General features: G+C 46.2%; 1 protein-coding gene across 1 annotated transcript in view; it reads left to right on the top strand.

Annotated features, from left to right (window-relative positions):
- Positions 1-13,251, top strand: part of CSRP3 (cysteine and glycine-rich protein 3 (cardiac LIM protein)) — an 18,992-nt gene extending 5,741 nt beyond the window's left edge. The window contains exons 2-6 of the mRNA XM_005869391.2: positions 4,022-4,161; positions 8,451-8,619; positions 10,259-10,391; positions 11,494-11,587; positions 12,947-13,251. Of these exons, the coding sequence (XP_005869453.1) occupies positions 4,050-4,161; positions 8,451-8,619; positions 10,259-10,391; positions 11,494-11,587; positions 12,947-13,023 (585 nt within the window). The 5' untranslated portion in view covers positions 4,022-4,049 and the 3' untranslated portion in view covers positions 13,024-13,251. The remainder of the gene's footprint in view (positions 1-4,021; positions 4,162-8,450; positions 8,620-10,258; positions 10,392-11,493; positions 11,588-12,946) is intronic.
- Positions 13,252-14,036: the final 785 nt, after the last annotated feature.

Raw genomic sequence — 14,036 nt, 5'->3', positions numbered from 1 at the left:
TGGAGACTGTGACCCAGGGGACAAATGGGGCTGAGTGACAGGCAAGCCTATATTTGGTGTGTCCCCCCTTTAATGGCCCTCGCCTGTGCCGGGCAACACTGATAAGCCCATGGCCCATCCTTGGTGTCTTGCCAGCGTGAACTCACATTGTGGGCCTGGCTAGGGGAGTGTTGAGACACAGGAATTCCGAAGTAATGCAGGAGGCTAAGGAGGTTATGCACGGCAGCCGGGGCCTAGCTGTGCTTTCAGACCACAGTGACTTACTGAGCAGCTGGTGCTGTGTGCAGGCCCTGCTATAAAGGGCGCGACGACGCCCTGCCTTTGAATAGCTTCTCAATAAAGTCCCCCTTACCCCAGGTTCTGATTTTCCGTGGTTCTGGTCACCAGCAGTCAGCCTTGGCCCAAACATATTAAATGGAAAATTCCAAGAAGTAAACAATTCGTACGTTTTCAATTGCACGCCGTTCTGCGCTCATCGTTCTAAGTGGGGATGAAATCTCGCGATGCGTCACCCAAGACGTGAATCTCGCATTCATGCTGCGCACGCGCCCCGCCCGTCACTCAGTAGCCTGGTTGGTTTTCGGATCAACTGTTGTGAGACCCCAGGGCTGTGTTCAAGTCGCCCGCATTTTACTGAATAATGGCCCCGAACTGCGAGAGTGGCAGCCTGGCAACTCAGACATGGCACAGAGGAGCCCTGCAGAGTCTCCTGCAAGTGAAACTGTATGGATAGGGCGCACTCTTCTGCCTGGTGTCAGGCACCCTCGGGGGTCCCCGGACATGTCCCTGCAGGGATTCTGCTGCAATGCTTTAAATCCCGCCTTTCCTCGACCTTCACAGTGGTCCTGTGCGGAACGTGTAGGCGATGGTATTATCGCCATTTTTCACCCAAGTTCAAGGTCGCCAGGTCAAGCATAGAATCCATGTCCTCCAATTCAGGATGCTTTACAACACCCTTATCTCTGGGCCTTGAAGCATTGAGATGAAACTGGGCACCTGTTTAATAGAACCTTTACGGATTTCTATTTTGGGTTTCAAATCCTGACATGTGTATGTCAGATGTTTATGATCACTTTTTTAAAAACCTGTACTAGGATAGGTTACTTTGTGAAGAAGTTATTATCTATAATCTTATCCTCACTTTTAAAAGTATCACGTGTAGGCGATTGCTGAGCGCGCACACACACACACACACACACACACACCTCATACATCCAAGAGGCATATCTCTCTCCCATTAACTTGCAGGACCTGCCAATGAGCTCTCCAGAGGAGATCTGAAGTGAGAAATTTGACCTCGGGTTTTTTTCCTTGAAAATTTCCACATCATTAATTTCACAAGTGTCATTGTCACATTCCTGGAGATATATGACATTTCTCCTTTATTTTATATCATATTGAAACTCTGGATCAAAATGAACATGGGCAAAATTATGTGATTCTATTCTTTTCCAGAGAATAAATCATCTTTAATAAGGGAACGATGACTCTAAGGAAAGGAGGTTAGCTAAGAAAATACTACCAAATGTTTACTTAGGCCTCACCTTGTTTGTAAATGACGGTGTTGGTCAATCGTGAGAATCTATTCCAATCATAAAAGTCCTAAAATTTTAATGAAGTAAAATAAATAAGCAATTGGGCTTTGGGGGGAATATGAAGGCCTCTATGCCTTTCTGTGTGCTCTTTTCTCTGCCTGAAGTGTTCTTCCTCTTTCTCTGACGAACTCTTAGTCACCCTTCAAAACCCCATTTGGATGTGACATCCTCTGTGATCCTTCAACACCACTGCTCTCATTTCTAATCTAAACGTGGGTAGCCATTTCCTCCGAGTTTGCATGGCACGTCTCACAAGACTCTTCTCTGGTGCCTACCTTCCTCAATAGAATGTGGACTTCTCAGTTCTGGGGGACACAATTCTCTTATTATTTTTATGTTTTCCTCCCTTGGATCCCTCACTAGTACCTGATGCAGTGCTTGACACATGATAGTTAGGTAGAAAATGCATAGTGAATGAATGAATGAATGAATGAATGAATACTGACTTGATTTCCAAGCCTTTCAACTCAAAATTCATTATTCTTTCCACTAACCAAACAACTTGAACTATAGAAATAGAAGCATTAATTGTTTTCTTTAAAAAAAAAAGTTCTCTACAATTATACTGAAATAAAGAGCCTGCTTCTATGAGAGGAAGGATAGGATGTTCCCGGCTAACCTCACACAGTTTTTGTAAATGGGAAAAGCTCCTTGCAGGGACATTCAGGTAGGGATGTTCCCTTTGGTCTGAGTATCAGGTTCAGTGGTCTGTTTGCTATTTACCTTCTGTTTCTTAGCAAAACCTGTCCTTGCTATGAGTCTGGGAGACACATTCCTGACCAGTGACCAGGAGGGCTTAGTGGCAATGGCCAACTATTATAAGAAGGTGACTAGCTCCCCAGGAGGGAAAGAGAAGGTCAGAAGCAGCCACTTGGAATGAGCTGATAGTGTTTGGTGTCATGACAAGATGACACACCAGGCTTCCAGAAACCAAAGGATCCCAGTGAAAATTCAAGCCCCCCTGGGGCTGGCAGGATTTCAGAAATTTCACTGAGTATGGATGATTTATTTTAGTTTTGCTCTGGAGAAACTGTAAACTGGATTCATACTTATCCACAGACACAGAAAGAAAACCATTTTTCTGATGCTCCTCCTTGCCTAGTCTCAGTTTCTCTCTCTCTCTCTCTCTCTCTCTCTCTCTCTTTTATCCTCACCTGAGGATATTTTTTCATTGATTTTTAGAGAGAGTAAGAGAGAGGGAAAGACAGAGGGAAATATCAATGTGAGAGAAACACACTGATTGATTGCCTCCTGCATGAGCCCTGACCAGGGCTCCAGCCGGGGAGCAGCCTGCAACTGAGGTACATGCCCTTGACCGGAATCAAACCTGGGCACCCTTCAGTCAGCAGACTGATGCTCTATCCATTGAGCCAAACCATCTAGAGCTGCCCAGTATCTCTTAACTCTGTAGTGAGGAGACAATGATGGCCCAGGGCTGTGGGTATCAGCAGCTCCTTGCAGCAGAATGTGCTCAAAAGGTGTGGGGAGATACACAGCATCCTCACCTGGCTCTTGTGATCACACCTGGCCCTAGGAGCTCTGTAATGTACCTTCCTGCACATCATGTCACTTGGTCCTCTAAACAACACTGTGAAGCAGCAAGGAAAAGAGTGACTCTCTTGATAGCATAGCTGGGAAGACAGATGTAAGAAAGCTACGCAGTTCTCAATGCACACAGCGAGGTGTGGGTAGCCCCGAGAGCAGAAGGTCAGTTTCCAGACCACTGATCTAGGATAGTGCCAATATAGCTTATTGCCTGGGCTGGAATATTTCCTTAAAAAGGAATTAATAGGGGGAATAAATCTGAACAGGATATTTTATAGATTATATATTTTTATCAGGAAGATTCGCTAAGGCTTTGCTACCCAAAGGGTGGTCCACTACTAGGAGCATCAGCACTGCCTGGAGTCTGTTAGAAATGCAGAATTTCCTGCTTCTTCCACCAGAATCTGCATATTATTAGCAAGATCCAAGGTAAATGGAGAAGCACTGGACTAGATCAGAAAATAATGCCACTGTAACAGGTTATTGCCACATCTTCTTCTTCTTTTGTATTGCCACTTCTGATGGAATATTTCTTAAAACCCTAGATGGAAAAAATTATGACAATATTTGTATATAATTTTATAGACACAAAATTAGCTCATCCATTCCCTCCAACAACACTGAGAAGTCCATAGGAGCAGGTGCTTTTGAAATTTAACAGAAGAGTAAACTGAGTCCCAATGTAGTGAAGTGACTTGCTCAGAGCCTTATTCAATGACTTGCACACAGTAACTACTGAATGAATGAATGAATGAATGAATGAATGAACGAACCACAAACAAAATGGGGCGGTATCCTGATCTTCAGACCACTGCACTGTCAATGATTGGTTCACTCCCGAGGCTGCCTAAATGTGGGGTATTTGCTTTATATCTTGTTAGACTTGACCTTGGTCAGAAAGTCTTCAAGATGCCGAACTTGGGTGGCGGTGCAAAATGTGGAGCCTGTGAAAAGACAGTCTACCACGCGGAAGAAATCCAGTGCAACGGAAGGAGTTTCCACAAGACCTGTTTCCACTGCAGTGAGTTGGGTGAACACCACGAGGGCCCCTCAGCATGCAGGGGGCGTTTCAAAGCTCACATTTAGCCACCAATACTTATATATCCGTGGTTCTCAAAGTGGTCCCGGGACTAGCAACATCAGTATCACCTGGGACTTTGTGGCTCCCACCTTAGGAAGGGACGGTGCTCTTCTGAGCACCCTCTCTCCAACCACTTGCTCAACTCAGAGGCCATTTCCCTGCAGCTCAAAGTCAGAGCAAGCTGGCCTCAGTGGTGAAAACTTTAACCCAGTGGTGACATTTGCAAGGTGTGACTTGGCAGAGAAAGACGGCCATTGGTTATCTGGACAGGATGGATTTGGCTCTAGGTGTTTTTCCCACTGGCCAGCTGTCACTGAAGTCAGCTGCAACTGGCTTTTCCTAAGAAAGAACTTGTGTCAGACAGGGGAACACGTGCCAGTTGTTTAAGAGTCAGAAGAGGAAGCGGTTCTGGGCCTGGGCACCAGTCACTTGCAAAGGGAATTTTTAGCATCACCTGCCAGACGCAGATTCACAAATGTTGAAGCTGGGGCAATTTTAAGATCTCGTGGTCCACCTGGGAGTCTGGCTCTGCTGTGACTTCGGATAAGTCATTTCTCACCTGTGAGCCTGGTCTGTAAGCATCCGTAGAAGAGCCAGGAATAGCACCTGAATCTTTGACTCCCTCTAATCAAATCACACTTTGACATGAGTGCATTCTGGAATTTCTTAGTAGCTAGCCCTATTTTGGGAGAACAGTCTGTTTTGGCCACTTACCTTCTTTGCTTCCCTCCAGTAGATCTGGCTTAAGGGTCAGCTTTACTGGACATTTGGCAGATCCCCTCCCCCCGTAGTCTCCCACTTCACCTCCCTGCCACAGCCCAGTGACCACAAGGCGTCACACTGTTTCAAACAGAACTTCAAGGGGTGGGCTCCATCTGTTGCGGCAGGAGACACTCTGTCCTTAAGCTGCCAGAAACAGTAACGTTTTATCTGCTGCAGGCGTTTCCATTCTCTCTAACCTCCCGCAGCAAACATAAATATCATCGAAGAACAGGGGAGAATACTGTTCCGAGTGATTGGGTTGGCAGATTTACTGATGCTTTGAGTTTTTAACAATGGGTAATTCTTTTAAGTCACCGGACACGTCCATCAGATTCATTATTATTACAGTTATCCAAAAGTCACTGCTCAAGAGAGTTTATCCCATAACCCTCTGGCTTTTGTCCAAAAACAGCTCGTGTTCTTAACAAAGAGTGGGAGTGAGGAATATTGGAAAGAACACCGGCATTGGAGTAAAAATGACTAGGGTTTGAGTCTGGGTTCTGCCATATACTGTGAGATCTTGGGCAAGTCATTTCTCCATCAGGCCTCAATCTCCCCATCTATAAACGCAGGTGGCCATACCTACCATACGGGTTGTTGTAAGAAGAAAGCTGGAGGTCTTGATGTGGAAATTCAGCTTTCTAGGCCTTTATTCTCCTTTGATCAACTTTGATACCTGAGTGGGAATAGAAAATGGTAGTGAAGCTCCCCGCAGTAGGGGGTCTTGTGTTTCCCGGTCCGCAGGAGGACATCCCTGTTCAATGGAGCCGTGGCAGAAAGGATGTGAGCATGTGGTGGTGTATTCCTTTCCACCCTTTGATGTTTTCCTTAGAACACGTAGGTGGGATGGATGGGGATCTGAGCAGTATACATTCCTAAAGTGGTAGACAGAAAGATCCGAGAGAGAAGCACACTTTTTAGTATTATCATCGAAAAGTAAGTCCACAGGCGATCCTATAATTCCCAGAAATGGGGTTCAGAGAGGCACAGTCTACCTAAGCCTGTCCCCACCAGTGTTTGCTCAACTTCTAGACAAATCTTAATCCTTCCTACCAGCACTGTCCAAAAGAAATATAAGCCACATATGTAAATTTAAATTTTCTAGTAACCATATTTTTATAAGGTACAAAGAAATAGGTGAAATCAATTGTAAAACACTTTACTTAACATAATATATATAAAACTAGAGGCCCAGTGCATGAAATTCATTCACTGGGGGGGGGGGTCCTCAGCCTGGCCTGTAGTCCAGGAGCCCTCAGGGGATATTCGACTGATGGCTTAGGCCTACTCCCCTGGGGGAGCGCACTGACCACCAGGGGGAAGCTCCTGTGTTGAGCGTCCTGTGTCCCATCATAGCAACCGGTCATTCCCCCGTTTGGTTGATTTGCATATTAGCCTTTTATTATGTAGGATTATAATTTATGTGTAATCAATACACAAATTATTAACAAATTATTTTATATTCTTATTTTGTCTGTACTGAGTGTTTGAAATTCGGTGCACACTTTGCGGTTACAGTACTTCACGTGGCAGGCGAGTGTCTGGGGTACTGGACAGCACAGCTCACTGTGTCTGTGCTTGAGAGTGGGTCAAGCACAGGAGTGGTATCAAATGGGCCAGGGTGTGCCAGGGCATCAGCAGTCCTGCAGTGACAGGAATGAGCACTGGAGGAGGAGTCAAAGCTCTGAGGCCAGGCATGGCTCAGTTGTATAATTGTGGACAAGTCGCTCGTCTTCATTCACACATGCATGCATGCATTTATCCACTTATTCATCCATCCATCTATCCAGCCATCTACCCATTCAACAAATGTTTACAGAGGACTAATTCTGGGCCAGACTCCATGCTGTGTTCTGGGGATATTAACATGAAAGTCTTGCCCTTAAGGAACTCAGAATCTAGAACATCTATAAATATGTAAGAAATTGTTCTAATTGGTAACTGAGAGCAACAAGGCAGAGACAGATATACACCTTATGTGCCCAAATATAAAGCATTTTCCTCCCAAAATTATCCCTCATAAGGGTTTCTCTTGTTTTCAAAGCTTTATAAAATCTCCCATGCTATAAAACAGTCTCTCAATTATTTTTTTTTATTTTAACAGAATTTTTAATACCCATAACATTGACATAATTGTTTCATGAACTTCCATACGTCACCCCAATCACACAGCCACCAGCCTCTGGCCAGTCCTACCTCATCTACATCTTTATCTTCTACACACACTCTCTTATTCAATTCATTTTTTAAAATAAAATACCATTTGAGGAAGGCATATGAGCCTGAAACAACCTCGTCCAATGCTGAATTGCTTATAGAGGTCATTTGATGGAACTGGTTTAAACATTAAAAAGGAGGCAAGTAAATGGAATGTATGTGTATTCTTATTCCTGGGGCTGTGACTTCCCTCTAATAATCACAGCATCGCCATGAACAACCATGAAGGATCATTGTTACAAAGCAATCGAGCCCATTGTTACTTTGTGGAAATCCTACATATTTCTCAAAGCTGCCCTCATGTCATGTTAACAGGTACTTCTGATTGAGACACAATTTCCAGGTGACAGCCTCCCACCAGGTGCAAACGGGGCTGCAGAGAGTGGAGATGAGCTGCCCGGGAGGCTGGGCCAGGTGTCTCAGAGACACCGCTGATGCTGAAGATGCAGAGAAACAATCTGGATACCATTGTTTCCTGAATTTGTGTGCAATTAGGGAAAAAAAAATAACATCTCCAAATCAACATGTGATTGAATTATGTTATTAAATACTGTAAGTAGGGATTTGACACTTTCATTTATATCCTTAAAAGTTTTTCTTTTAAATTGGCAAAATAAATCTTTCTATAAATCCTCTCTCTGGGAAAATGGGGGTTTGCTTCATACACTTTTCATTATGGGGGACACTTTACATTAGATAACATTACGGTGACCAGGGGACTTGAGCCAAGATAAGCCCTAAGGGTCTCTGAGGTAGGACTGCCCCCCTCACCTCCTCTCGGCTTCCGGAACTGGATCAGAAGAAGCTTCCATGGTAACTGTCTCCTTGAATGTCGCAGTGCCCTTCAAAGGCCATGATAAGCACAGAAACTTCTCAATCCTAATTCTTATATGATTAAGAAAAAGTAAGTTCCTCTCCTGCCTCAGCCCCTTACCTTCTACTCACACACATACTTCCCTGATGTCATTTAGGAAGTCACTCCGGAATTCAGGTTCTTCCGATTCAGGGACAATATTCTTAGCTGACCCAAGCCCACACGCCTGGTTCCACTTCCACCTCTTTCTTGCTGGGCACCACTGAACACACTGCTTCCCTCTCTGAGCCCCAGGACAGGTGCACCGGTCAGGAATCAAAGTGTTCTTGGCCGAGGGCCCCTCTGCTCGGTCTCTTGGCCCCGAGCATGGCTTTGGAGGTGCAGGGAAGTGGGGAGGAGCCTAACCCCAACCTCCGGACCTTCCTCTCTCCGGCAGTGGCCTGTAGGAAGGCTCTGGACAGCACCACGGTTGCAGCTCATGACTCGGAGATCTACTGCAAGGTCTGCTATGGGCGCAAGTACGGCCCCAAGGGGATCGGGTTTGGACAAGGCGCCGGCTGCCTCAGCACCGACACAGGCGAACACCTGGGCCTCCAGTTCCAAGAGTGAGTGACTGCCCCGCTTCTCCCAGCCTGCACAGCCCCAGTTATCAGGACAGTTCATCCTGTTCCCATAGCAACGTTTCCTGGAAGTGGGAGAATGAGCTATTGTTGACTTGCCCACCATAGGAATCCTCAGTCTGACCAAGTTTTAATAATGGACCATCTCCCCCAAAGACTCTTTAAATCATCTGCCTTTCTAAAGGGCAATTACTTTTACACCATGGCCCTTGGTTTTCATGTCAAGAGAAAACCAAGAAAGTACAGATGCTTCTTTGTTTGACCTTTATAAAACTGCATAAAGTCTCATTTCTTCCCTTTGAGCTTTTCTGTGTAAATCACATAAATATGGCAGGGAAGCAATGGCCGTTTGCTGTGTGCGTGTCACTAAAAGATTTCTTCCCTTGGGTTGTAAGATGACTAATGTCCACAGGAGGAGTGGTTCTGTGGGGTGGGGCTGTGCCTCAGGAGTAAACAATTACAACTACCCTGTGGGTCCCCCTGCTGCCTGTTGCCAACACAGTGCTGAGGTTTCCCCACCATTATCCTAGGGGAGCTGGGACCTCACACTGTGCCTCCTCCGTCTGCCAGTCTGTCTTGATGACCACGCTGACCTCCAGCCCAGAACTGAGTATAGACTGGCAGCCACTCACCTGCAGCTGCTGTCTGGCCAGCTGGTGGCCGGGCTCTGATGTCTGGCCAGCTGGTGTCCGGGCTCAGCTCTGCGGTGGGACTGGGCAGAAAGGCTGTGTCCCAGGGAGGGCCTGCCCCACAAAGCAGTCAGACCATCTGAAGAGTCACCTGGTCCCTTCCAAAGAGAAGAGCCCACGGTAGAGCCTGAGCAAGTGTAAGGATGTGTGATTAGTCATTTTGATTTCTCTCATTACTCCATCCCAACCAGATACTCTGTTTAAAGAAGACAATACCAACTGAATTCTCTGCCATGCTCTACCCAAGGCTCACTCTTCTGTGAGGGTTTTCTTATGATGCTGCACAAAGAGGGACAAGAGTGTAGAGACCCTGTCCCAGTGCTTATGAGTGGCCCCTCCACCCTCACTTTCCTCCAACTAGCCCTGCCTACTTTAGAGGTTATGGTGAGACTCAAGGGATAAGAGGACAAGAAAACACCAAAAGATATGGAAACACGGGGGTTGTTATTGTGCCCCTATTTTGTACGTTGCTCTCATGGGGACAAGGAATGGACTGTGGTTTGTTTAGTATTAACTGTCAAAATCCCATCTTGCCCTATAATATTTTCACAACTCATTTTGGAAAGTAGACCGATGGGCTTCCAGATGGAACAGAAAAATCTCTACAGTCACAGCAATAATAACAACCCAGTAACAAAATGACAATAATAAAAGCTAACATACATGGAACACTTCTTAAGTGCTTTACCATAGAAAGGAAAGGTTTAAACTAATCATAGCTAACATTTAGGAGCCCTTATACATACCGGGCAGGCACTGTTCTAGAAGCTTTGCTCATGTCACCTCATTTAACCCTCTCAACAACTCTGTGAGGAAGGCACTATGACTATCCCCATTTTCTAGATGAGGAGTCTGATGCACAGAGAAGTTAAGTAACTTGCTCAAGGTCACACAGCAAGGGAGGTTGATAGGTTTCATTTGTCTATTTCCATCAGGTCCCCAAAGCAAGCACGGTCAGCCACCACCAGCAACCCTTCCAAGTTCACTGCGAAGTTCGGAGAATCAGAGAAGTGCCCTCGATGTGGAAAGTCAGTCTATGCTGCTGAGAAGGTGATGGGAGGGGGCAAGGTAAGGACTTCTAGATGAGCCAAATGGGAGCTCCTTATCTCCCCTGGATTGGCTGGGAGGAATGAGAGGAGCAAGTAGAACTGTGGGTGGGAGCCAGACCCTTCATCCCCTTTAGCTCTGAGGGACCACTTTAGGAGCCATCCATCCTCACCCACTTTCCCGGGCTGAGGCTGTCCCCTGCAGTGCCCTTGGAACCAGAACTGGTGACTTCAGTGCAACAAGTGTTAGCCCACTAGCTATGAGGCACTCTGTAGAAGCTCTGGAGATAAACATGCTCAAGCCTTCCTGCCCTTCGGGGTCCACAGTGCTTCCAGAAGGTGCCACCACTACATAATTCAGTCTGCTGCTGGCCTCACCACTGACAGAACAAACATCTCACAGCAGCAAGACACAACCTCCCTCAAATGTCCTGGCAATCGGGAGAGTGATCAAATGTCTGAGACAGCAAAGTACACTCGCTCTACAAGCTCCTCTTTCAGGCCTGACCCCAGGCTCTGTACCAAAGGATCTAGGCCTGACAAAAGGAAAACATCCTGCTTACACTGAGGGGTGGAAGGGCCATGGAGAGCAGTGACTGACTTCAAATATCAGGGCAGTGTCCACCCCCAGAGTGGCCATTTGAAGACACATGAGAACCCCTGGGCCATGCCTGGTAGACGTGCAGATGTGCAGAAGGCAGGTGATCTGAATGACCCAAGCCATGCACTCTTCTGACCGGAAATATAGAGTTAAATGAGGTTGAGTTACCTGGATAATTGCCTTATTCACTTTTCTTCTTTAACTTTATATTCGATGTAAATGTTACCCACTGTCCCAAATCCAAGCTCCCCTCTCCAGTTTCTTGGTCTTCTAGCCTGTTCTGAAGGGATACATATGGAAATCACAATGATAAGTTTATTTTTTAGGGGTTCTGAGAATTGCTGGCCAAGACCATAGCATCTCATTTTCTTCAAATCCCTGGAAAAATTATTCTGGAGGCTGATTAGGTACAGGAATGGTCAAGGCAGTGGCACTCCTTTAGATGCGCTGGTCAGGGTAGTGAACATGGAAGCAGAATGTGCTGCCCACCGCATTAAGTATGTAACTCTCCTGTGCTCCTCAGCCTTGGCACAAGACCTGTTTTCGCTGCGCCATCTGTGGGAAGAGCCTAGAGTCCACGAACGTCACTGACAAAGATGGAGAACTTTATTGCAAAGGTGAGTGGTTCCGGAGACTCTCTTGAGATGTTTTCCTGGGGAGGGTCCTGAGGAGAAGGCTCATGTCTGCAGGACGCACGGCTGCTCAGACTGAGCAGGGTTTGGGATCTCAGGATGGGAAGACCACCTAAAAAAGAAATCTGCCTGACCCAGCTCTGATCCTCTCCATCGGAGCATGTGGAGGATGATGCTTGCAAATGCTCAGGGGTGGTGCCCAGGGGAGAGAAGATGAGGAGGAAGAGACCACAGGCCTGGACAAATAGCATCACATTCTCTTCTGAAAACCCAAAAGCCCTCTGTCCACCTGAGTGGCAGGTAGGATTGATTGGGGAGGATGAACTCAGTTTGCCCTCTCTTCAGTTCATCAAGACATATCCTTCTTCCCTCCCTCCCTCCACTGCTCTTTCCCTCTTTCCTTCCTGACATTACTGCTGCTGACGCTGCACATCACTTTACTAACAGAGATAGAACCAACAAGTAGGTTTTCCTTCTGGTCCTTGCAGCTCTGCCCCTAGCTGCCTCCATGATCCCTTTGCCTTGTGCAGAGGTAATAGAGGCATAGCTCTTCCCTGATGCTACAAAAGGGAGGGATGCATTAGGGCCAAGGTAATGCGTCCTCAACCTCAGAGCCTCTTCCAGACCCCAGGAGCTGTGCTGGAGTTGGGTGAGGGGAACACTGAGAGGGGAGCGGAGGGAGGACATTACTAATCAAGACTGTAGGTTGCCAAGGCTTTTCCCATGATGAGACACAATGGTTGGCTTCTCCTGGCAGTAGAGGACACAGTGTCCTCAGCATTCATAAGCCATAAAACCCTAAAATGCTGCTGTGAGCAGCAGGGAGATCAACATGTAGACAAATAATTGCATGTCAAGTGAAAAAAGCTCTCACAGCAGAGACCTACACAAGGCAGTGATGTACAGAGAGGCCAGTGATCAGGGTGGGATGTTAGGGATGCTTCTTAGAGGACAAGCTTCCTCTGGTCTTGAAGGATGAGTGTGGCTTTAGGAGGGGGCATTCCAGGCACAGGAAGTAGTGAGCACAAAGGCCCCAAACTTGGGGCATCGTTCTCTGTGCCTGGAGAGGCAGGAAGCAGCAGGGGACAGGGCTAGGCAGGCAGCCAGGGGCCAGACTGTGTCAACTCCAATGAGAAAATGTGAGCATAGTGAAGCGCAAAGAAGTATAAGCAATTTTTATCAGAAGATCTAAAGTAAAGTATTCATTTTACTCACAAATTATCTTACAAAAAAACATGTATTAAAAGGATGCTTCTTACAGGTGAAAACTGTAGACAGACAAGGAACTGAAATAATGGTGCTAACCAACCCTTCTCTCTCCCCCCACCCTATTTTCGTTCCCAGTTTGCTATGCCAAAAATTTTGGCCCAACAGGTATTGGGTTTGGAGGTCTCACACAACAAGCGGAAAAGAAGGAGTGAAAAGTGTACCCGTTCTCTGATCTTTCATCGGCCTGAAACATTTCCCAGTGATCCTGCCCAGATGGACACCCTCCCCAAACATCCTCTCGTCAGTAGTTGGACAGGACTTCTCTTCAGACGTGATCATAGTCTTTACCTAAAGTTAGAAGAAACCTTTAGAAGCAAATTATTAAAAAAAGTTTAATCTGATTCCTGGGATAGGAGAGGCAATAAATACTTTATCGGTAACTTATATGTCTCTGGATCTTTTCTTTCAAATAGAGGAGAGTTTTTAAAAAGAGAGGTAGCTCGACAAACTAGCTGCAAAGAACATAATACATGTTGGTGTCAGTGTGGAAGGAGCGAGGAGGAGGACACACAGGCCAGAGGAGAGCAGTCTTCCTGAATCTTCAGCTGAGCTTCCTGTAGTCTCAGCTAATGGAGAAGAAAACAGGGTCCCTGCAGAAACAGACAACTCGACAGCAGATTTGAAAAGGGAATCAAAACTAACAAAACTGCTGAAGAGGAGGTCCTTTTGTCCCATCACAGGCTTGGCAATGTTACACATTTTGTGAAAACTCAGAAAAGGAATGAAATGTAGCATTGGCATCTGTGTCATAAATGATATGAGGATGATTTTCTTTTATTCTGGCACAATTCCTGAGGGTTTAGCAATTTCTTAAAACTTCCCTTACATCAAATTGCCAGCCCTGCGAATGAAATGCAGCCAATTAAAAATGTCTGTCTGCCTCCTCAGCAAGTTCTCTGTGGCTCAAGTATCTGTCTTCGGCCTCCGCTTTTAACCACCAAAGCTTTTCTCCCACCACATGCACTTCTGAATTATTTGGAGTAAATGGAAATAAAAATCTGTTGATAGCCCTGGCTACTGTGGCTTAGTTGGTTGAGTGTCGTCCCATGCATCAAATGGTCACCGGTTCTATTCCTGGTCAAGGCACATGCCCAGGTTGAGGGCTTGATCCCCAGTAGAGGGTGTGCAGGAGGCAGCCTATAGATATTTCTCTCTCTCCCTCTCC

The sequence above is a fragment of the Myotis brandtii genome, unplaced genomic scaffold, assembly GCF_000412655.1.
Source record: "Myotis brandtii unplaced genomic scaffold, ASM41265v1 scaffold293, whole genome shotgun sequence".
NCBI lineage: Eukaryota > Metazoa > Chordata > Mammalia > Chiroptera > Vespertilionidae > Myotis > Myotis brandtii.
The sequence above is the reverse complement of the archived record's forward strand: the minus strand, read 5'-3'. Positions and strand labels throughout refer to the sequence as shown.